This window comes from Macaca nemestrina, chromosome X, assembly GCF_043159975.1.
Source record: "Macaca nemestrina isolate mMacNem1 chromosome X, mMacNem.hap1, whole genome shotgun sequence".
NCBI lineage: Eukaryota > Metazoa > Chordata > Mammalia > Primates > Cercopithecidae > Macaca > Macaca nemestrina.
Window position 1 is genome coordinate 85,200,951 of NC_092145.1, and position 22,090 is coordinate 85,223,040.

Consider the following 22,090-nt stretch of genomic DNA (forward strand, 5'->3'; position numbering starts at 1 on the left):
GTGGAGTGGGCTCATGTTTTCTTGGCAAAGTAATTTGGCAGCTCAGTCAGGACACCAGCCTCTCTCCTGACCATGATCTCCTTTCCTCATTTATGTGAAAAGCAGTATTAGTGATGGAGAGCCCTGTCTGCCACCCCTCAAGCAGTTGTCCCCAAGTGACCTTCCTCCTGTGATGGGAAGATGGGTCTGGTGAAGAGGTGTAGGAGAGATGAGGCTGGCAGACTAGAACCAAAGGCTGCAACAAAAGCAAGAACTGGCAATCCCCAGGCCACATACAGCCTGCAGACTTGTTTAGCCCTCATGGAGATAGGTTTGTTGGTTTTTATACTTGAGCCAACATTTATGAATTAGGGGGCTTCATGTTAGAATCCCAAGTCCTAAGTTCCCTTGAAGAATGAGAAGATTGGCAACACTGGACCTACATTCCCCAAGACAACCCTGGGCTTCAGCTGCCTCCTTTGCACATGTCCTGCAGTTCTCAGCACTCAAATTGGAGTCGGCACTTTTCCCCAACCTGGCCTACTTCACTCTATACAGTGATCTGCCTGATCCCTGCAGGTGGCTGGCTTTGTGAGTCCTTGTCTAGAATGGTCTACTACAGTTTACCCTTTCTTCCTGAGATTTGAGCTGACAGAGAGCTGGGCACAGGGTCAACATCTCTGGTCCCACCCCCTCCCCAAGCCACAGCCTTTCCTAATGCAACAAGCTCAACTCCACAGAACAAATCCATGAAGGGAGGGTTATCATCAAGTCTTACCATTTATTTCTTTATGGGGTTAAACAAGAGCAGAGAGGCCTCTGCTCCACAATGCAACAAAACAGAAAGCAGTACACATACAGAGACTCTCACCGAAACACAGAGGCAGGGTAAGAGGGAGGGCAGAGACAACTGAATCATAGCTGGGTAAGGGAGGAAGGGATGGGGGACTACTAGGAAACCAGTTTGGAGACTCAGTCATAAGAACTAGTGCAAGAAAGTCCTACTCATGAAGCACAGTGTAGAAAATGGCATAAGAAAGCTGCCCGGCTCTGCTGCCTGTGATGGAGGGCAGGGGCAGCCGGAGAGGTGGTGGAAGATTAGGGTGGTGGGGTGGATGGGGGCAGTCAAATGACTTTGAGGTGGAGTGAGGTGCCCCTTTCCCCTGCCACTGGGCAAGGCCTTGGGCTGGTCTGAGCCAGGGGTCTCCTGGGCACTTGGTGAAGGGGAAGAGAGGATGGGAGTCTCCAAGGGTCCATTCCCTGGGGCCATATGGTTCCCCTTTACTTCCCAGTTCCTTTTCCCCTGCTGAGGATGCAGGAGTTAGAAGGCAGTACCTAGGGTCTCTCTGGAGCCCAAGCACCTGCCCCTTTACTTATACATAAGCATGTCTGGAAAGGAGCCAGCACCTCTTCCCCTCCCCAGCTGAAAAGAGCACTAGGGATGGGGTATGTGACCAGGCCCGAAGTGCTGAGGGCCAAACAGGGGAGTGTGTGGGCAGGGCACAGGGGTAGGGCTGGGGGATAGGCTGTAAGAAATGAGAAAACTGGCAGGGAAGGACTCCCCAGTCTCATGTAATCAGCCTGGGACCCAGCTGAGGCCCATGAATGATTCCTTCTCCACTCATCCCTAAGCTGACCAAGGTCAGCTCTCCCTTCCCCATCCGCTTCTTGGTTTCACTCTCACGAAGCTCCAGGCCCACCCTTCCATTCACTCATTAGCATCGCATCCCAGGACACAGGCCCTGCTGGCACTAAAGGCTCCCTGGCCTGTCCCAGGAATACAGCTCTGGCTCCCTTTCCTGTCCATTCTTATCAGCATTCAGATGTCCCAGGCAATGTGGGATGCCCCCTACTCCCCACCCCCACACAGCAGACCAGAGCAAGGCTAATGGCCCCCAAGGGGGCTCTCAATGCCTCTTCTGTTGTCCAGCCCTCTAGCCTGACTCAACAGTTTCTCAGCCAAGAGATGACAGCACATTATCTTTAGTCAAAGGGTCTTCTTGGCAGTCCCTGGACTTTCTCTTGCAAGGGGCCGGGGTGACTGGAGCAGAAGACCCTGCTACAGGGTGAAGAGGAGTCTGGGTGTTTCACAATTGGGACAGTAACCCATGGAGTCAGGGATGGAAAGGTATGAATACTCTTTGGTAGGCTGGGGACGGGGACAGGGTGGGGATAGGGGAGGCTCATCTCTGGAGAGCTCTGGGGCAATGCCACCAGGTTCTCCTTCATGGAGGCCTGGGCTGGGACAAGATGGGGGAGTATGAGGACCCGGGCCAGGCCTGACCCACTTGGGCTTAAGTCCCTCCTCCCCATGGAGATCGGAAATGGAAATATCTTTGACCCCAAGGCCAAGATCTCCAGGGCAAGAGTGGCCCTTGGGAGTATGTGCACCTTCTGTAAGATATGGTCCTTCAGACAGCGGCAGTCTAACCATGTGCCTGCAGCCTTTTGTTTTGAGGCCTAGCAACTCAGTTCCTGTGCTCTTTCCCCAGAGGGCTCCTCATGCAACTCACTGATTTGGGGAGCAGTTCTCGAGCCTACCTCAACACTTATCAACTGTCTTCCCAAAGCCGGGTGGCAGTAGCCTATTCGGCCATCTCTTCAAGCCCTCTGTCCACATTTCTCCTCTCCTCTCCCCGTTCTCTATCTTCACTCTCTTTCACCATTCATTCTGTACCCCTTTCCTGCCCCTCATTGCCTAGGGTGGTAGGGCATAGCTTAACTGGGGCCCCGACCTAGCTGCAACTGTGTGCACCTCATCTCCCAGCCTGGTGCTTCACGTGTGATGGTCCCAGGTGGGGCAAGGTGTGCTGAAGTGGCAGGAGGGCCATTGCACTGTCTGCCGTCGCCTGTAGGGATGTGGGCAGGAGGGAATTAAGGATCTTGGCAACAAAAGGAATGTGGAGTGGGGGAAAGAGCTTCTCCCCTCTGTGCCCCCCAACATTCCCTGCAGGGCCAAGGCTGGGTGAGCAGCATCCTTCCCTGGGGTCAGGGCTTTTGGCAGGGGTGGGCATATCCAGTCCCCACTTCCTCCCTTTTTTCGCTAAGCCCCATAGATGGGGGCTTGGGAGGGGTCACCTGCTGCTCCTGCCTTTTTCTCCCGGATGAATTTTGCAGCTCCCTGGGGCCCTCTGGCCATTCTGTTGGAGCTGATTTTGGGGTGGGGGTAGGTTGGGGGGGATGTGTCGTTCCCCCATTTCCCCCCGCCCCCACCTTATCCTATACCTCCCATGGGAGGAACCCCTCCCCCCCACCTGGGGGAGCTGGAGCTGATGTCAGTGTGTGGTGGAGGTCTGTCCTCCCTCCCTACTGTCACTCTTCCCGTGTCAGGCCCTCCTCTAGGGCAGGCAGTGTCTCCAGCCCCAATCCCCCACCACCCTGGTTGCTGGAGAAGGACACCACGGTATGGAGGAGCATGAGAACAAGGACGCAGAGCCGGATCCTGCTAGGGCTGAGGCGGGAGCCCCCAGAGACCGGCAGCAGGGCGGGCTTGTTGCTGACGCGGTGGGGGTGTTCATGATGGGGGTGGTAGTGATGGTACTGTTGGTGGTAGTGGTGGAAATAGGAGTGGTGGAATTGCTGGTGGTGGGTTTTGGGGGCCTCAGACTCCTTGAACTTCTTCTTCTTCGCCTCACAGGAGACCCACTGCACGTCACAGCACTTGGTTTCCGGACGCTTTGGTGAAGTATCCAGCAACCCTGCCAATGGATAAGGAAAGTGTGGTGGGGTGCTCGGAGAGCTGATAGCTATGCCTTACCTAGGGAGCAAGTTTCCAGAGCTGGGGCTGCTCAAGTAGCCTCATCTAAGGCTCCTTCCCCCCAGCCCTCGGCACTTGCCCTTTCTGAGTCCTTCTTTCCTGGGGACCCCAGCCAGTTTCTTCGGGATGACTACCTGGGAGTGTCCTGGGCAGAGAAAGACACTCTGGTCTTTTTCCCTATTCCAGTTGGCCCTATCCCCACCTGGGGACCTCACTGCCCATTCGTCCAGCCACTGGCCTTCTTCTCACCTGACTCCCCGGTTGTTCTCCCTGCTCCCAGCTCCTCTGATCTGATGCCTGTCCTGGGCCCCCAGCCTCCTCCCTCTTCCCCAGTGCCCTGCCTTTACCTGTACAGATAAAGCCAGGGAGCCCTCCGTACACCATTTCCTCATTGTCGGGGAGTATAAAGGGGCACCGGGTCTGCACCTCCAGGCAGTATTGCTTGCAGGGCACCCAGCGCTGGCATTCCTGCTGGGTCACGCTGAAGTATTCTGAGCACAGCCAGGCCTTGTAGACAGCCTGTGGGGAGAGGAAAGAGCATCAGCCCATGTGCCAGCCCCTTCTCACCTCAGAGGAGAGGGATGGGGAGACTTACTTGTGGTCTCTCAAGGGGGCCTCACCAACCTAACCCCAAGATTCCAGTGGGTAGAGAGGAAGAAGGGCTTGGATCAAGGCCACTACATCTTACCTAAGATCTCCCATCTCATAGCCAGTGCTCCCAAGCACCCCAGTCTGCAGTCATCCAAGACTCAGCATTTGTGTGTTGGCGAAGATCACAAAAGTACTGGAAGGTCAGCACTGGAAGGAGCCTTACCAATCATTCCGTGCAACCCTGTCATTTTACACTTGATCCAAGGAAGTCTCTGACTTGTCTGAGACTACCTATATATAATGAGGCAAATGTCAGTTCTGTTCAATTCAGCAAACATTTCTTTGGCTGATGGTATTGAGTTTCTAAATTCAAGAAAGAATAATCCTTGCTCTACCTCATTAGAGTGTTGTATGGATGAAATAATATGGCACATATGAAAATGTTTTGTAAACTGTAAAGTGTAACGCAAATGTGAGGGGTTATTTTTAATGAAAACAAAAAACAAAAAACAAACAAACAAAAAAACAGGAACCTGCCTTACCAGGCACCACATGTGCCTTTGAGCTCTACTTGATCCATGCTCTGCCCTATTGGCTTCTGCTCTGGCATGGAGCAGACATCACACACACTGCTATGTTTCATTTGGAACCTCTGCTTTGCAGTTTCACTTCGCGGGTATGCTTCCTGTCCCTCATCTAGTCCACCCCTACCAGGCACTGGGTCCTAGCTAACAAAGGTTCCCTGCTCCATACTCTTTGGTTATCATCAAGCCCAGGGTTTCTTAACAGTGATACTACTGACATTATGGGTCAGATAATTATTTGTTGTGGTGGCTGTCCTGTACACTGCAGGATATTGCACAGCATCTCTGTCCTCTACCCATTACACAGTAGTAGCATTCTCTCCCCTCACCTATTGTGAAAACCAAAAAAGAAAAAAAAATGTCTCCAGCCATTGTCAAATGTTCCCCTGGGGTGGGGGCATTGTCTCCAGTTGTGAACCACTGATCTAGGTCCTTGCTCCTCAAAGTGTGGACCTGGACCAGCAGCATCACCATCACCATCACCTAGGAGCTTGTGAGAGATGCAGGATCTCAGACTCCACCCCCGATCTGCCAAGTCAGCATGTGCATTTTAACAGATGCCCAGATGGCTCTCATGCACCTGGCCTGTTTCTGTCTCGCCACCCACATCCAGTCCTGTATCTTTAGGGGCGCTTTCTAGGTTCATTGTTGTTCCTCACAGCAATGGTTCTCAGACTTCAGTGTACCTCAGAACCCCCTGAAGCATTTGTTAAATATGCAGACGTCTCCCTCTGTTTCAGCTTCAAGAGGATGAAGGTGGGCTCAGAATCTGCATTTCTGAGCCAGGTCCGGGTCACTGTGCTGCAGGAGGCTCTTCTATCATATTCTGAGCAACATGGTTTCAGAAGCACTGTCAGTTTCTTATACTTACTTTAAACATTTTCACTAAACTACAAATAACTGCTGTGAACATGGACTTTGGCAATGCAATCCCACACTGGCCTTTTCCAAAGCAGGGGGGGTACTAGTGGGTGATAGGGTAGGTTGTGTTGCTAACCAATCCCCCAAAGAGCAAAGCATTGCTTGGGACTTTGGTATTTCACAGTCATCTCAAATTTAACATGTTATAAATTTTAAAATGTAGATCTTATTTTTTTAATCCCAAATCCACTGTCCTCCTCAAGTCTTGACCGTTTCAGTGAGTGCCATGAAACCTAGATGTCAGCCTTCATTTCTCTTTCTGTTTCCCCACATCTAGTCCATCAGCAAGGCATGCCAACTGTAGCTCCACATCCACGCCTTTGGGCAGATCATCATCATCCCTCACCTGGATGACAGTCTCCCATCTGGCCTCTCCACCTGCACCCTTGCTCTTTCCAATCCACTGTCTACACAGGAGGAACAGGGGTCTCAAAACGCAATTGACTCGTGTTACTCCTTTGCTCCAAACCCTTCAATGCATTTAGAATTAAGCTTCTGACCACAGATTTCTAGCCCTTGTATAACTTTGCTCCTGTCTTTCTCTCCAACTTCATTTTCTTTCTTTTCCTTGAACATGCCCTACTTGTTCCCACCTCAGGGCCTTGGCACATGCTGTTCTTTTGGCCTGGAATGCTCTTCCCCCTACTCTTGACATGTCTGGGTCATTTTCATTTTTCAGTTTAAATGTCCTCTCCTCAGAGAGGGTCTCCCTTACCCCTCTCACCAAAGGATGCTACCCTCATTATTCTCTTTTCCTTGCTTCTTCACCACAAGTATTACTTTCTCTGCACTCTTGTTTGGTTCCTGTCAGCTCCACTAAAATGTGAGTTGCACGTAAGCAGACATGGGTTTGCTTTATTAACCATTGTGTACTCGGCACAATATACACTTTCAAAAATCTGTTGAATGAATGAACAGGACAACTAAATGAGGACATGTCCCTATGCTCATGAAAATTCCAGTTTCATGGGTAGACACATCTAACTTGAATCTATGGCATGTGATCTATACCACAAGAGAGTTCAAACCACGGACCAATGGAGGGAAGCAAGTAGAGAAGCAGGGGAAGATTTCAGTGATGGGAAAACAGTTGAGCTTGGACTCAAATCAGGATTTTAGATGGGGTGGGTAGAGATGACATAAACAAGCATTCCAGGCTGAGACAATAGCTTAAGCAAAGATATGTCGGCAAACAAATTCATGGTGTGTTAAGAGAACAGAGAATGGTTTTATATGAATGGAATGAAAAGGGCATTGGTGATCTCTTGTTCATGGACATTTATTTCCACGTTTTCACTATTATGAACAACGCTCCAGTGATTATCTTTATACACACATCTCTCACACACTTGTGTTAAATTTTATTTATATAAATTCCTAAATATGAAATTATTGGGCTAAAAGAGTATATGAAAAGGAATGGGAAAGGAGTGAAAGGGCGGTAGAAAAACAGGTGGAAATAGGAGGCAGGGTAAGAGAGCTGGAGGGTTAAGAGAGGGCAGGAAGAGAGGGGCCTGAGGGGATTGAGAGAGTGGCAGATGGGGTAAGGGGTGGAAGACATGAGGTGTATGGGAAAGAGAGGGTAAGGAATGGTAGGAATAGTGGGGGTAGGAAACAACAGGGTTGGGAGAAACAGCCAGGGAATTAGAGGTGGAGGGTGTAAGGGAGGTGAAGAGTTAAGAGTGAGGTGAGGGTGAAATAAGTTGAAAGAGAGGGTGAGATAGGGGTAAGCGGGGCTGTTAAGAGGAAGCGGTAAGAAAGAGGGAGTAAGAAAGACGGGTAAGAACAAGCAGGGGGTGAATAAGATGGAATAAGAGTGGCTAAGAAAGATGGGAGCGTAAGAAAGCAAAGGTAAGAAAGAGGGATAAGAGAGTGCAAGAAGGGGAGGAGAAAGAAACAGAAGTAAGGCAGGAAAGAACATGAAATTACAAGAACCAAGGGTCCCAGTACCTTAGTGACTTCCCTCCATCTTTTGAGCCCCTGAGTGCCAAGATGAGTCTCTGTCCACAGGCTCTGCCCCAATATCTGTAGCCTGGACCCAGAGCCTGCCTGACCCTCACCCCAAAATGTGTGCAATCGGCCCCCTCCCAACCCTGCATCCATCAGTGCAACTCAGAGGTCCCTGTGGAATTCTTTCTGGGCTCTTCTAGTTCAAAGCTCCAGCTCCTAGGTGAGAAGGCCCCAGTGGAGTTCCTGCCCTCCTCCCAGGCAACTGCAATTAGCCCAGTAACAGGCTATGGTGGCTGGGCGCTCCCCTCATCTGCTCCTGGAGGGAGGAAGGGAGGGAGCCAGCCAAGGGTAGGTTGGGGAAGGGGGAGGGGTGGCCTGACATTGGGAGTGTGGCCTTTCTCCTTAATTAGACGACCTCCCCACTCAGTCCCCACACCCCCAGCCAGAGTCACCATGACAACAAGTGGGTGAGCAGATTGCTTGGGGAGGACACCAGGCCTGTGGGTGGTGAAGCAGGAACAGGCAAGGAGCTAATGAGGGGAATGGAGGAAGAAGAGTGACACGGGGCTCAGAGGTAATCCAATTCCTCAGCCCCACAGCTGGCCAGCGGAGGCCATCGCTATCCCTCATGCCTCAGAGGTAGGCTGGGGTCCTTCTCAGGTGAAAGATCTGGCTCTCAAGTGTTTGTTACAGCTTGGGCAACAAGCCTGCCTTAGACTCTGCAGCTCTGTTTCTTAGATGGACCTAGGTAGCTTGCCCTGTCTCATTAGTGTTAGGACTGAGCCAGGGGTTGACAGGGGGAGGTTGTTTGGGCAGTCACAGCTTCCTGGGCACTTGTCTACAAGGATGGAGGAAAGCCAGGAGGGCCCGGCTTAGGAGAGTTGTGGGGCTTGCTGGAGGCAAGGGATGCAGGGAAAGAAATGTTTCAGAACAAGACAACAGTCAGTTTCGGGTGAACCACGGAGCTCTTTTGTTCTCCAGGATCTCAACTCTGGCTGCATATCACAATCACTCAGAGAGCTGCCAAAAAAATACTCCTGTCTTGGGCTGGGTGTGGTGGCTTATGCTGGTAATACCAGCAATTTGGGAGGCTGAAGCTGGCGGATCGCTTGAGTCCAGAAGTTCTAGACCAGCCTGGACAACATGGTGAAACCCTATCTCTGCAAAAAAACATAGCTGGGTGTGGTGGTGCACACCTTGGATCCCACCTACTTAGGATGCTGAGGTGGGAGGGTCACCTTTGCCCGGGAGGCGGAGATTGCAGTGAGCCGAGATGACACCATTGCACTCCAACCTGGGCAACAGAGTGAGACCCTGTCTAAAAAACCACACACACACACAAATACTCCTGTCTGGCTCACATCACACCCAGACCAACTAAGTCAGAATCCTTGTGGGTGGAGCCTACACATCTGTAGTTTTTCAAAATACCTCAGGCAATTTTAGTATGCAGCCACAGTTGAGAACCATCGGTTTGGGAGGAACTGGAAACCTGGCTTCCCACCTCCACTCCAGGGTTCTTCCTACTGAACAATCCTACCAGCAACAGTGAATCCAAAATTTGAGAGGCAGGACACAGGGCGTGGGGAGGGGAGGAGAGCTGAGGAGAACCAGACCTGCTCTGGCGTGTTAGGCTCTTCAAACTCTAGCCCTGGCATAAAAGGCTTTCCAATTATGTCCCGTCCTCTGAGCTTAACCATCCTGAACCCTTGAGATGGCAGTGGTGGGGGGTGGGGGGGGGTGGGAAGCATTGACCTGGTGGTGCCCTCCTTTCCCCACCTCAGTTGGGCCACTGCTGGGCTCAATCAAGTTCTGGCTGCTACAGCCCAGTTGCTATGGGAACTGGGAGGGGAAGGAAGCAGGGAATAACTAGAGGGAACACCAATTAACCCAAAAAGGAAGCTGCGAAGGCTGTCCCATCCCTCCTCCCAGCTGGGCTGCAGAGCACTCCTGAAATGGGAGGGCCAAGATGGGAGGGGTCACCACCCGTCCTGGGCTCTGCAGTTGCCAGTCTAAGGAGGATCCAGAGAGCCTTACCCTCCGGCTCTGAGGCTTGCAGCCCTGGCCGTGGCATCCTCATCCCTACTCTCCTCTAGAAAGAAGACTTTTACATCCCAAAGCCAGGACTCAGGACCAGAAAGTTTAGAAAGTGGAGGCCCATCCCAAGCTCCTTGGTTCTGGGGCTGAAAAGCCCTCCGGGGAGGAGAGCTTTAGTTCTTGCCAACCAGGAAGTTAAGCAGTTTCCTTCTTGGATTCTAACTTGCTTCCCTCCCTGGGGCCTGTTTCCCCACCCAAATCCTCCCTATAGGCCTTCTCTCCAGGGCTGCTTGTCTTCCTAATGTACCCCTGGGGCCCTTGACCAGCAGCTGGAGCTGCAGCCGCACAGCCTGTGGAGGCAAAGCAGCAATGTGAGCTACATATGGGGATGATATCCACTGTGCACAGACACCACAGTAAACTCCGCTCCCAGATTTTACCCATAGGGAAACTGAGGCCCAAAGAAGAGGGTCGACTTAGCCAAGTCAGAGGCATGGAAGCAATCAACTATAAGCCATGATTCGAAGGGAGGCAACCTGATTGCTAACCTGATGCCTCTTTGTACCCATCCATCAGCACACAGAGAAGTGTGTGAGGGACCCCCTCGGGCAGGGTCTGAAAAGAGCCAAGTGCTCCTAGTCCTGACTCGGGGCTTTCAAAGTATTGGATCAGAACAGGGTTAGGTCAGAGTCAGTCTCCTCAACCAGAGGAAGGAGATCATAGACGTAACTCTGGGGAAAGTAGTTCGTTGGGATTGGTAGAATCAAACTGGGATTAGAGGCATTAAAGGGCAAATCCAGGTGGATGATAGGGCTCTACTTAAGTGGCTCTAAAAAAATAAGCAACAGCTGTCCTGCTTCTCAGACTAAGCAATCATGAGTCAAAGTGGCCTGGCCTGAAGGAAAGGCAGGGGAGATGGCTGGAGAAGAGGGTGAGAACCTAGAGCCAGCACATTTCCAGAAAGCTCTCCCACCATCAAGCCTCTTGGGCCATCTGCTCAAAGGCCAGCGGCTGGATGGGCCCAGCCTGGACACGGTTGGTCCAGTGGAGAAACAGTGTCCCTAATGTAGGAGCAGCTCTGAAGGGGCCTAGATAATCCATGTCCATCAGGTGAGTAGAGGAGTCAGGTTCATGACTGTTCCAGAATAGAAGGGACCATGAGAACCATCACAACACTGCCCTATCTGCTGTTGGAATTTCCACTCCAACATCACTGCCAAGTGCTTATCCAGTTTCTGATTGTAAGCCTTGTCACAGGGGGTCATGCTGTCCTAGGGCAGCCCATATCTTCAGATAACTCTAGCAGTTACAGAAGTTCTTCCTTCTTTTGAACTAATTCCTCCTTGTGGCTTCACTCGCGGCTCTTACTAACTCTTCTGGTGCCATATGGAACAGCTACCTTCCTGTCCCCCGTGCCAACCCTGCAGGTATTTTTAGACTTCTCCGAGTCTGGTTTTCTCATTATTTGTCCATGCGAACATTTCATGAACATCTTCTGAGTGCCTGGCACTGTACTGGGAACTACAGATAATAGAGATGAGTAAGACAAGATTCCTGTCTTCAAGGAGCAGGGGAGACAATTATATGAATCAATCATTTGAAGTCACTGTGATAGGTAGCACAGACAGTTCCCAACTTATGATGGGGAAACTTACACTTTTTCAATTTTAACCATAGTGAGAAAGCAATATATATTCAGTGGAAATGATACTTCAAGTACCCATACAACCATTCTGTTTTTCACTTTCAGTACAGTATTCAATAAATTACATGATACATTCAACACTTTATTATAAAATACACTTTGTGTTGGATTATTTTGCCTAATTGTAGGCTAGTGTAAGTGCTCTGAGCACATCTGAGGTAGGCTAGGCTAAGCTATGATGTTTGGTAGGTTGAGTGTATTAAATGCATTTTCAACTTACGATATTCTCAACTTACAATGGGTTTCCCAGGGTGTAACCCCACTGTAAGTCAAGAAGCATTGTATCTCCTTGGTACAGTAGTAGCATTAAGGGTGGAGTGATCAACTGTGTTTTGAGGGCTGAAGGACAGGAAAACATCTCCATGTGGGAGAGGGTTGAGTTAGGAATTGAAAAAAAAATGAGTAGAAGGTAACTAGGTGGAATATGGAAAGAGTAAGTACACTTCAAGCAAAGAAATGAGCAGGCATAAAGGCCTGGAAGTGTTGAGTTTAGAGACTGTAGGTAGTTCAGCATAGTTAGAGGGCGCAAAGTGGGACACAATGGGAGATGAGGTTGCCGAGGAAGGCCATGGCCATGGTTATGATATGCTCTGGAAGCTGACAAGGAGCTGGGCTTCATCCTACAGGCAATGGAGAGCCTTTAATAGGTTTCAAATAATTGCCTACTTAAAGATCGCTTGCCCCTCCCATGACTAACTTTTCAGACTTCTGTCTGAAAAAGTGTGGATGATGGAGTATAGGCATCAAGACTGGAGGCATGGAGACCAGTTACGAGACAATTCCAACAGTCTGAGTGAGAGGTTATGAGGACCCCGACTAAGGCAACAGCGGCAGAATTGAGAAATAGGGAGGAGGGGGTGGATGTGGGAAGAGATGTTAAAGAGGTATAGAATCACCAGGATTACTTGAGGATGTGGGGAATGAGAGAGAGGGAGAGATCCAGGATGACGACCAAGCTTCTGGCTTGGGTAGCTGGATGAATAGTTTCATTTATTAAGGCAGGGAAAACAGGAGGCACAGAGTTGGGGGTGAAGACGATAAATTCAGTTTGGGGTCATGTTGACTTTGAGGTAGATGTGAGTCAGCCAGGTGGAAATGCTGAGGAGGCAGCTGGACACAGTAGTCAGCTCAGAAGGAGGGTCTGCATAAAGGCTTGGAAGTTATCAGGGGCTAGGGACTTAGTCATCAGGAACATAGTAGGACTACACTTTCCCACATCCTCTGAAGTTAGGCATGGCCATATGACTTGCTTTGGTCAATGAAGTGTGAGTTGAGGTGACATGAGTCACTTCTGGGGAGAAGTTTTAAGAGCAAATGTATGATGTGCCACATTCTCCTCCCTCTGATGCTGACTGTGGAAGCAGTGTTATGTTGGATTCTCTACCATGCTGGGTCTTTGGTGACTATCATGAGCCGATGTTCCCTGATGACCTGTTTCAGACATGTATCATGAGAAAGAAGTAACCATTTGTTGTGCTAAACCTCAGATATTTGGCGGTTGTTTGTTACCAGAGCATAACCTAGATCACCCTGGCTGCGTAAGCAACTGTGGAAGCCTAGAAAGTGGATGGCGTTGCCTAGGGAGAGTAGATAGAGAAAGGGATCAACAGATCCCTAGAAAAACTAACATTTAAGGGGCAGATGGAGGAAAAGAATCAGATGAAGATGGAGGAGTGGCTCAAGAGACCGGAGGAGAAACAGAAGAGAGGCATTCTGCCAATTAAGGGAGGAGAGAATTTCAAAGAATAGGGAGTGGCCAGCAGATAAGGATTTAGATGGGAACACAGTGGTTTGGGGAATTAAGAGGCAGTCTCATTATGGTGAGAGCAGTTTCAGTGGAGCAGTGGGGGCAGAAACCAGCCTGTAGAAAATTGAAAAGGCAATGTGAGGAAATAAAATCGAAGATAGCTATGTGTAGACTACTCTTTCAAGAAGCCAAACATCCCCAATGTTTTTTTCAACTATTTCAAAAGATGTGGTTTCCAGTCCTCTCTTAGCCTGGTTGTTCACATTCAGATGAGTCCCTGTATTTCCATGTCCTTTGCAACTACACACAATCCCCGGGTAGGATTTATCAACACAACGTGAAGTAGAGGTATCAGCCCTCCTGTCCTAGAAACTTTTTGTTAATGCAGTCTAGGGTCACATTTGCTCTTTGGGGGACTGTATCACATTCTGGTAACTCATGGGAAACAAAGAAGAGGAGGGCTGCCTGAGTGTGGGACCAAAGGGACAGCCTAGATCAGTCTTAACACAGAGCCTTCTGGTAAGACATTTCTATAAATTATACACTCATGAGACTGTAGATTCACCAAGGACAGACTGTATCTTACTCATCTGTCCCCTGTCCTCAGGGCCTCACATGGAGGTGGGTATATAAGTGGAGGAGGTATACACATCAAGTACTTGACAAGTACTTGACAAGTACTTGAAAACCAAACCTCTAGCAACTAGAGCAAGGTGGAGAGCTCCAAGAAAAAAAGTGAAAATAATGGGTTATGAAAGTGTTTGTGTGAGATTTTATAGTTCTGATAAAGAAACTGGGAATGTATCAGCAAAAAATGAGAAAACTAAGCAAACAAAAAACAAGAGGCAATTATTAACTCCATGCAAACAAGATGACCAAGGAAGGAAACATAATCACAGTATTCTACATAACTCAGCTGTGAACAATATTTGTAATTCTAGTAATATAAACTGGAATATTGTTAAAACCAGAAATTTTGATTTGCCAATACTGAATGTATGAGGGGAGGGGAAGCATGTGTGTATGTTAAGTGCTGCTGGGAGTAAAAGAACTAAATCTTCCTCTAATCACATTTTAAAAGTCAACAGATATTTAAAAGAGAAAAATTGGGAAATAGAATATTGACATGGCATTTAGAAATGTGGAGGTAAATATCAGAAGAAAACAGCTAAGAGAGTTGGAAGTATTTAATTCTTAAGATTTAGGCTCGGGGTGGAGTAGAGGGCTACTGTTTTAATGATAAACATTGAGATCTATAGATGTCATTTAACAGACATTTTATATATAGAATTTAAAAGCTTTATAAGCTACAAGGATACATATAAATGAGATATATACACACAGGTGTAGATATGTGTATGTGTGAATATCTATCTATATGTGTGTGTATACACAAATATTTAAAACAGAAAAAACAAGAAATAGCAATATTAGCATACCATTTAGAAATATTGAGGTAAATATCAGAAGAAACAGTCAAGAGTGTCTCAAGTGTTTGACTCTGAAGAGTGAGGCTTGAGGTGTGTGTGTGTGTGTGTACACATATATATGTGTGTATATGTATATAGCTTGTACATGCCATTTAAAATTATGAAGATACAGTACTTTGATAAACTGAATTTTAAATAAAAACAAACTGCTTTGCAGCCACAAACCTCAAAAACAAAAAACAAAATCTCCAAGACCTGATCTGACCAACCTCGCCAGACTCAGCCCACACTGAACCTGCTGCAGAGCCCCAGGCCCTGCACTGCCCTGCCCTGGATCATCTACTCCATCATCACTGTCTGGACCACGATAAATTTATCAGGACAACGGAGCTAATGAGGGGTCCCACAGCCACACAGAGGACTAAGATGAGAGGAGGGGATCTTTGGGAGCTTCTGTGCACAATGGTTGTGCAGATTACCATGGGAATGGTGCCAGTGTGACAGTGACAGCCATAGGTTCCCTTGAGCTGCACACACTTCCCCTTCCCAGGCACACCTGTTTGCCACATACAGCTATACCTGGGCCCGGGCCCAGGCCCAGGCAGCAATCTCCAGCCTTCTCCAGGGATCACTAAAGACAGATCTTTACCTCCTCCTCCAAATGCTGTGCCTTGCCAGAAAGATGAGAGGCTGGAGAGAACAGAGATGTGATCAAAGATGACTGTGAGCTGTGCTTGGTCTTTAGTGATGAGGTAAATCAAGGGCTTTGGAGTCTTTCCATCTCCCTCTCTGCCTCTTTACTCCCCCATCTAAGCATATCCTTATGCTTTCCCTCACTAGAATCCTCTGGCTCGTCATCTCCCACCCCAGATACTTCACCTCCTGCTCACAAATTACCTTTCCCTACTCCTAAGTAGCCCGCCCCAGTGTTGCCAATCTCAATTAGATATTAAGCAGTCATTTGGATTAAACACACCTAATTAAGGAGAGAATAATAATAGCTACCATTTATTAAGTGCTTACTATATGCCAGGCTCTGTTCTAATCACCTGACCCTGACATTTCTTAACTCACTGAAACCTCACAACCATCCCTTGAGGTAGAGACACATCTTTACAGATGAGGACAGGGAGGACCAAAGAGTTTAAATAATTTGTCCAAGGTCCACAGTCAATAATAATAATAACAATGTGGCTAGCCTGTCTTGAGCACTTTCCATCTCACAGGCACTGTGCTCTTAAGAGATTAGCATGCTTCATGGCATTTAAGCCTCATAATAACCCTGTTTTTTAGTTCCAAAGGTGAGGAAAGTGAGATTCCAATAGAGATTAAAGAATATGTTCAAGTTCTCAACAGCTATTCTACAGAGAAGACAGATTTTGAACTGGAAGTTGAAGTCAGGTTAATCTGGACTTCGGTGTCCAAACTTTTATACTCATATTGCCCTTGGGATGGTCCCCTTCAATTCATTACAACCGCTGAAGCCTGTGGACTCAAACAAATCTTGTTTTGACATAATTTCACATCAAATTAGGGAGAGATTTGTAGGTCTGGATGGGAGGGGCGACTCTGTAAAAATCAGTCTGTGTAGTCCATTCTCCATATGAGTAAAGTTTTCTTTGTAAGTAGATGTGGGTGGAATAGCATTTGGATATTAGGTGCCACGAATGATCATTTCCATTCCACAATCAAAGTATTCCTTTCTCTCTTTCCTCAACACACACACACACACACACACATATGCACACATACACGTACACACGCACACACCCTGGGAGATGGAGGTGTTAAAAAGAGGCAAACACTGCTTTGCTGCTTCTGCACCCATCAGCTTCCTACCCAGAGCCGAAGGCTCACTTTTCCTGTTTTAATCTTAACAATTGGTGAAGGGAAGGCAGCTGTCTTCAGAAGAAAGATTTTCTTGCCTCAGAATGTGAGTTCTCCTGTCCCAGGTCCTACCATCTGGGGGCTTCTAGAGTAGCCTCACCCTGGAAGACTCCAATGCCAGAGTCCATTCCTTCAGAAAAGTCTCGGGGTATCTATGCACTCCACTTTCTCCCCAACTCCTTCTCCCCAGCATATTCCACAAATTCTCTTCATTGAGAAGCCCCTGCTCCAGTTAGACAGACAGACAGAGCTGGCTTCAGATTCTGGCTCTGCCACCAACTGTGTGAATTTGGACAAGTCACCTCCTGTAGGGAGACAGGGACTCAGCCACTAACTTTCTGGTGACTGTGAGAAAGGTATTTTTCCTTCCTGGGCCTCAAGTTGGATCCAAGAAGTTGATGCCTAGGGAGTAAGCAAATACAGTGGGAAGACAGGGTCAAACATCTTTAAACTCAAACAGTCATGCCATCCAAACCCAAACCCTAGGTCTGCTCATACTGCTTATAAAACCTCAGGCAAGTTACTGGACTTCCCTGATCCACACTTTCCTCATCTGTAAAATGGAGATAATAAAATTACGTACCCTTACTTTTCTGTAAATGATGCCTGTTAAGGAACTAGCACGAAGCTTTACCACACAAAGCTTTACCGATAGTATAATTACACCAGCAAAGACTGGGTGGTGCCATTGTCTGCTGCCATTCAAATCCCTGGATTTGACGTGGGTTCAAATCCCAGCTCCAACTCTTACTAGCTGGATGACCTTAAGCTAGCCATTTAACCTCTCTGAGCCTGTCTTCTCCTCTGTAAAATGGGAATAATATATGTGTACTTCATAAGGCAGATGCAAGAATTAAGTAAGATAAAGGACACAAAGTTTGTGGAATGGTTCTCTTCCTTTCCATTCCCTCCTCTCAGCTCTATGGTGCAAATAACAAATGAAAAAAATCTGCCACAAATGTGATTAGAAAAAGGTTAATATCATTAATACATACAAAAAAGCACGTACAAATCAGTAAGGGAAACAGAAAACATGAAAAGACAATTCACAAAGCAGGCAAGACAAATGGCCTATAAACAAGAAAAACAAACATCTGACCTAAGGAATGCAAATGAAAAGCCAATGCTGTACCATTTTTCAACTACCAAATTAGTAAAGCTTTAAAGATGTGATAGCCAATACTGGAAAAGTGTGCTGCATTAGTCTCACACTTTTGGTGAGGGTATAAACTAGAATAACCCAGTAATTTGAAAGAAAGTTGGTAATGTATGTCAAGAGCCTCAAAAAGGTTAATACTCTTTGATTCTGTAAGTCTAGCTCTGAAACTTCATCTTGCAGAATTAATGTCTATGCTCCCATTTGTATGCAAAAGGAAAGAAAAAGTCATTTTGTGTGTAGACGTTTATGTAAGCCTGGACAGAGGGGTAGGAGAACACACTCCATATTGTTAACATCAGGGACCTCAGGCAGTGGGATTGGGAGGGGAGCTAATAGGAGGATCATTAATGCTTTCTTTATAAACCACTGTATTGTTAGATTTGGTACAAAGAGCATGCATTATTTTGTGATTTTTAAAAATTCAGCAAAGTAGAGAAATAAGAAAAAATGACTGAGATAGCATTTATTAGTAAAAAAGAATCGTAGTTCTGAAACAGATTTATGAACAAAGAATATCATCACAGTATTATTTATAATAGTAAAATGTTGGAAGTAACATAGATGTCAATGGGGACTAGTTAAATACATTACATTCACATGATGGAATGTTGTACACTCATCAAGAATGATGTTTATGAATATTTAATTATATAAAAAGATAGTGTAACAAGCTTAAAAGAGCAGGGTAAAAAACACTATGATTTCAACTATGTAAAAATACAGTAACACATATCAAGATGGCTATTATCGAAAACACTTCAAAAATAACAAGTGTTGACAAGGATGTGCAGAAACTGGAACTCTTGTGTATTGCTGTTATGTATATAAAATGGTGCAGAATGTGTAACATAAAATGTAATATAATGTAAAATGGTACAGCCATTGTGGAAAACAGGATGGCAGTTCCTCAAAAAGTTAAACATAGAATTGCCATATTATCTGGCAATTCTACTCCTAGGCATTAATATAAACCCAAAAGAAATGAAAGCAGGGATGCAAAGGATACCTGTACACCAATGTTCAATGTTTATAGCAGCATTATTTACAATAGCCAAAAAGTGGAAATAACCCAAACGCCCACCAACAAATGAATGGATAAACAAAATATGTCATAGATATACAATGGACTATTAGCCATAAAAAGGAATGAAGTACTGGTGCATACTGCAACACGGATGAACCTTGAACACATTATGCTAAATGAAATAAGCTGGACACAAAAGGACAAATAGTGTATGACTCCACTTATATGAAGTACCTACTCAAATTCCTAGAGACAGAAAGTAGAATAATGCTTACCAGGGGTTGGAAGGGGGGAAGAATGGGGAGTTATTATTTTTTAATTTTTTTTTTATTTTTTGAGACAGTGTCTCACTTCGTCACCCAGGCTGGAGTGCAGCGACGCAATCTCAGCTCATGGCAACCTCCACCTCCAGAGTTCAAGTGACTCTCCTGTCTCAGCCTCCTGAGTAGCTGGGATTACAGGTGTGCACCACCATGCCTGGCTGTTTTGTATTTTTAGTAGAGCTGGGGTTTTGCCATGTTGGCCAGGCTGGTCTCGAACTCCTGACCTCAGGTGATCTGCTCAGCTCGACCTCCAAAAGTGCTGGGATTACAGGCATGAACTACTGCGCCCAGCTGGGAGTTACTGTTTAATGGGCACAGAGTTTCTGTTTGGGAGGATGGAAACGTTTCAGAAACAGATAGTGGTGATGATTGTACAATACTGCAAATGTGCTTAATTCCACTGAATTGTACACTTAAAAATGGTTGAAATGGTCAATTTTATGTTATGTATATTTTACCACAGGAAAAAAAAAGACTAAGTGCTCTGGGACTTTTTTCCTTTTATACTTCTACTTTCCAAAATTTCTCCAAGACCTTTTTGGTTAACTGGAAAAAAAAAAAAAAGATATTATTGTAAGATTCTGAGACTATAATAATTCTAAGAGATTAACTCGGTTGGAAGTTTTAATGAGTTCAACACTAAACAGACAAGCTCACCTTTCACAGATCAGCCAGGTAGCCATGCTATCTTCTTAAAACCAAGTAAGACAGGGAACATTGGTAACACCCACCGCCACCAAATGCCCCTCTTCTGGCAGAATTTGGTGGGTTGGCACTTCCTTCAATCCCCAAAAAAAGCCTAGGTATTCAAGGTTAGGGGCTCACCAAAACCCTTGCATGAGAACTGGGCATCCAAAGCCCATGCCAGGCCTCAGCGGACTCTGGGGCGACAGTCTTACTGCAGTCGTTTTCCCTTCCAGCTCTACCAGCATGGGCAAGGATATGGAGAAATTGCACATGTTGAGGTGCAGTGGATGTGGAGGCCAGGGTCTCAGGCCTGCATTAGGCCTGCTTAGGGACTAACTTAGGTTAATATTCTGCACCTTCTCCCCTCTTGCTCTGCTTGATCCCTCCAGCAGATTGCGGCTGAGAATATAACAGAGATACCTTCCCTCCAGGCGAGAGGAGCCCAGGTCCTCCTGTCTCCTTTATAGTTCCTTCCTTGTGCCCATTCTCTTGTTGCTATTCCAGGAAGGTAACAGTGATTGTCACTGGATTCAAGGACAAGAGACTGGGATATTGAACAAAGAGGATGTTGGTGGGTCCTCATTTTGGATCTGGGCCACTCCAGAGGACCTCTAAGCTGCCAGTAGGCTCTGTTGGGCCTCCCTTTCAGTCCGTCCAGCTTCTCAGCCCAGCCTCTCAGTAGCCAGCTGGGCACTACCTCTGACAGCTGGAGGAGATTATTAGCATTTTCTTCATGCATCTGTGCACTGGAGAAAGAACAGACAGACCTAGGTTTGTATGCCAGTCCTTTTGCTACGTGGCCTGGGAAGGTCACTTCACCTCAGAGCCTCAGTTGTCTCGTGTGTAAAATGGGAATGATGATAGTGCCTGCCTGCTAGGATGACTGCCAGGATTAAATGAGTTCATGAACATATATAAAGCCCCTGGCATCTCCTAGGCACTCAAAGGCTCACAATTTTCTTCTTTCCTTCCCCTTTCTTAGCTCTTTCATCTTTGCAGCCAGTTGGCCTCATCTTCTGGCCCATAGACTTGTGGCTCAGGTTCCAGCTACTTTCCCCAGAATGCATTCCAGCAGGAGCTTTGGCCCTGGCAGTCCCTGTCACTCCGTAGTAACTCCTTCCCTCTCCAGAGCCAGCTGCAGCTCGCCTGGTGCCCTTGCTCTCCCCTCTAAGCACCTATCTGGCTCACAGTATCAAAAATTCAGGCTTTACTGAACCCACTTTTATGCCCAGGGAGAAAAGGCTGGTCCAGCATCCCTGGCCTCTTGCACACACTCTGGTCTGTGTGCTTGTAATCACACAAAATGCAAACATACCCATTCCCCAGAGACCTACCAGGGCAGCATTGGAGAATGGTGCTTGTAGTGGTCCAGATTTGTCCAGACCCCCAGAAGCAGGGGCCACCCCTGGCTTTCAGCTAACACTAGCAGCTGGAATCCACATGTGGTTGAGAAATGAGCTGGGAAGGGCAGGTTTGATGCCCAGTCTGCACGGGCACACAGCAGGTAAACAGCCTCAGAGGGTGGGGGCACAGAAGAACTGCCCCGAAGGAGAAGTTTTTCTAGGACACACTCCCACCCCTGAGTCTGAGGTGTTAGCCGATGTCCCTCCCCACATGTAAAAAAGTGGGTATACCCTTTCCTTAGGGTACTGACATATCCAGAGGGGACCAGCATGCACCTGCATGGCTTCGAAGCACCCTCTCATGCTTACGATGTGTTGGGAGATTCTTGACCCTCCTTCGATCTTGGTCCCACCCACTGTCTTCCCTCTCTTCACTTCCACCTTCACCATGTTCAGAAGACTTTTCCTGCCAGACCATGGTAATGGGTGGGAGGCTGTTAGCTCCCTTTCTCCACCTAACTCCCCCAACCCCCACCTTCAGGAGATACCAGTGTATCCTTCCTGGAGGTTCCCGTTGCTATGGTGACTGTAGTAGTCAGGCACCAGCCTGCGGGAAGGATGGGAAGTAGCCATGAAGAAGACTGGGGGATGTGTGTCTGTGTGTGCATGCACACATGTACATGTCTACCCTGAATGGTAAGGAGAGAAGGGAAGTGGGAGAAAGAGAGTAGACAGGGAGAGGGGGAGGCAGGAGGAAAGAGGGCAGAAGACAGGACCAGAAGATGAAAGGGAGCAAGATAAGGGATGGGGAAAAGGGAGGTAAAGTGTGAGTGGAGTGTGAGTGATGCAACACCCAAGGGGCATGCGGGCCAGAAGAGGGTGTGGGATCTTGGAGTAAAGGTTTGGGCGGGGTGTCAGGTGGGAGATGGGAATAGGGGGAGTAAGGTGGAATGTGAGGGGCTGACT

At 47.4% G+C, this 22,090-nt stretch overlaps 1 protein-coding gene across 1 annotated transcript in view; it reads right to left on the minus strand.

Annotated features, from left to right (window-relative positions):
• Positions 1-740: 740 nt before the first annotated feature.
• NALF2 (NALCN channel auxiliary factor 2) overlaps positions 741-22,090 on the minus strand; it is a 28,220-nt gene continuing 6,870 nt past the window's right edge. Inside the window, exons 2-3 of the mRNA XM_011732821.3 lie at positions 4,084-4,255; positions 741-3,677 (exon numbers count right to left, since the gene is read on the minus strand). Of these exons, the coding sequence (XP_011731123.2) occupies positions 3,292-3,677; positions 4,084-4,255 (558 nt within the window). The 3' untranslated portion in view covers positions 741-3,291. The remainder of the gene's footprint in view (positions 3,678-4,083; positions 4,256-22,090) is intronic.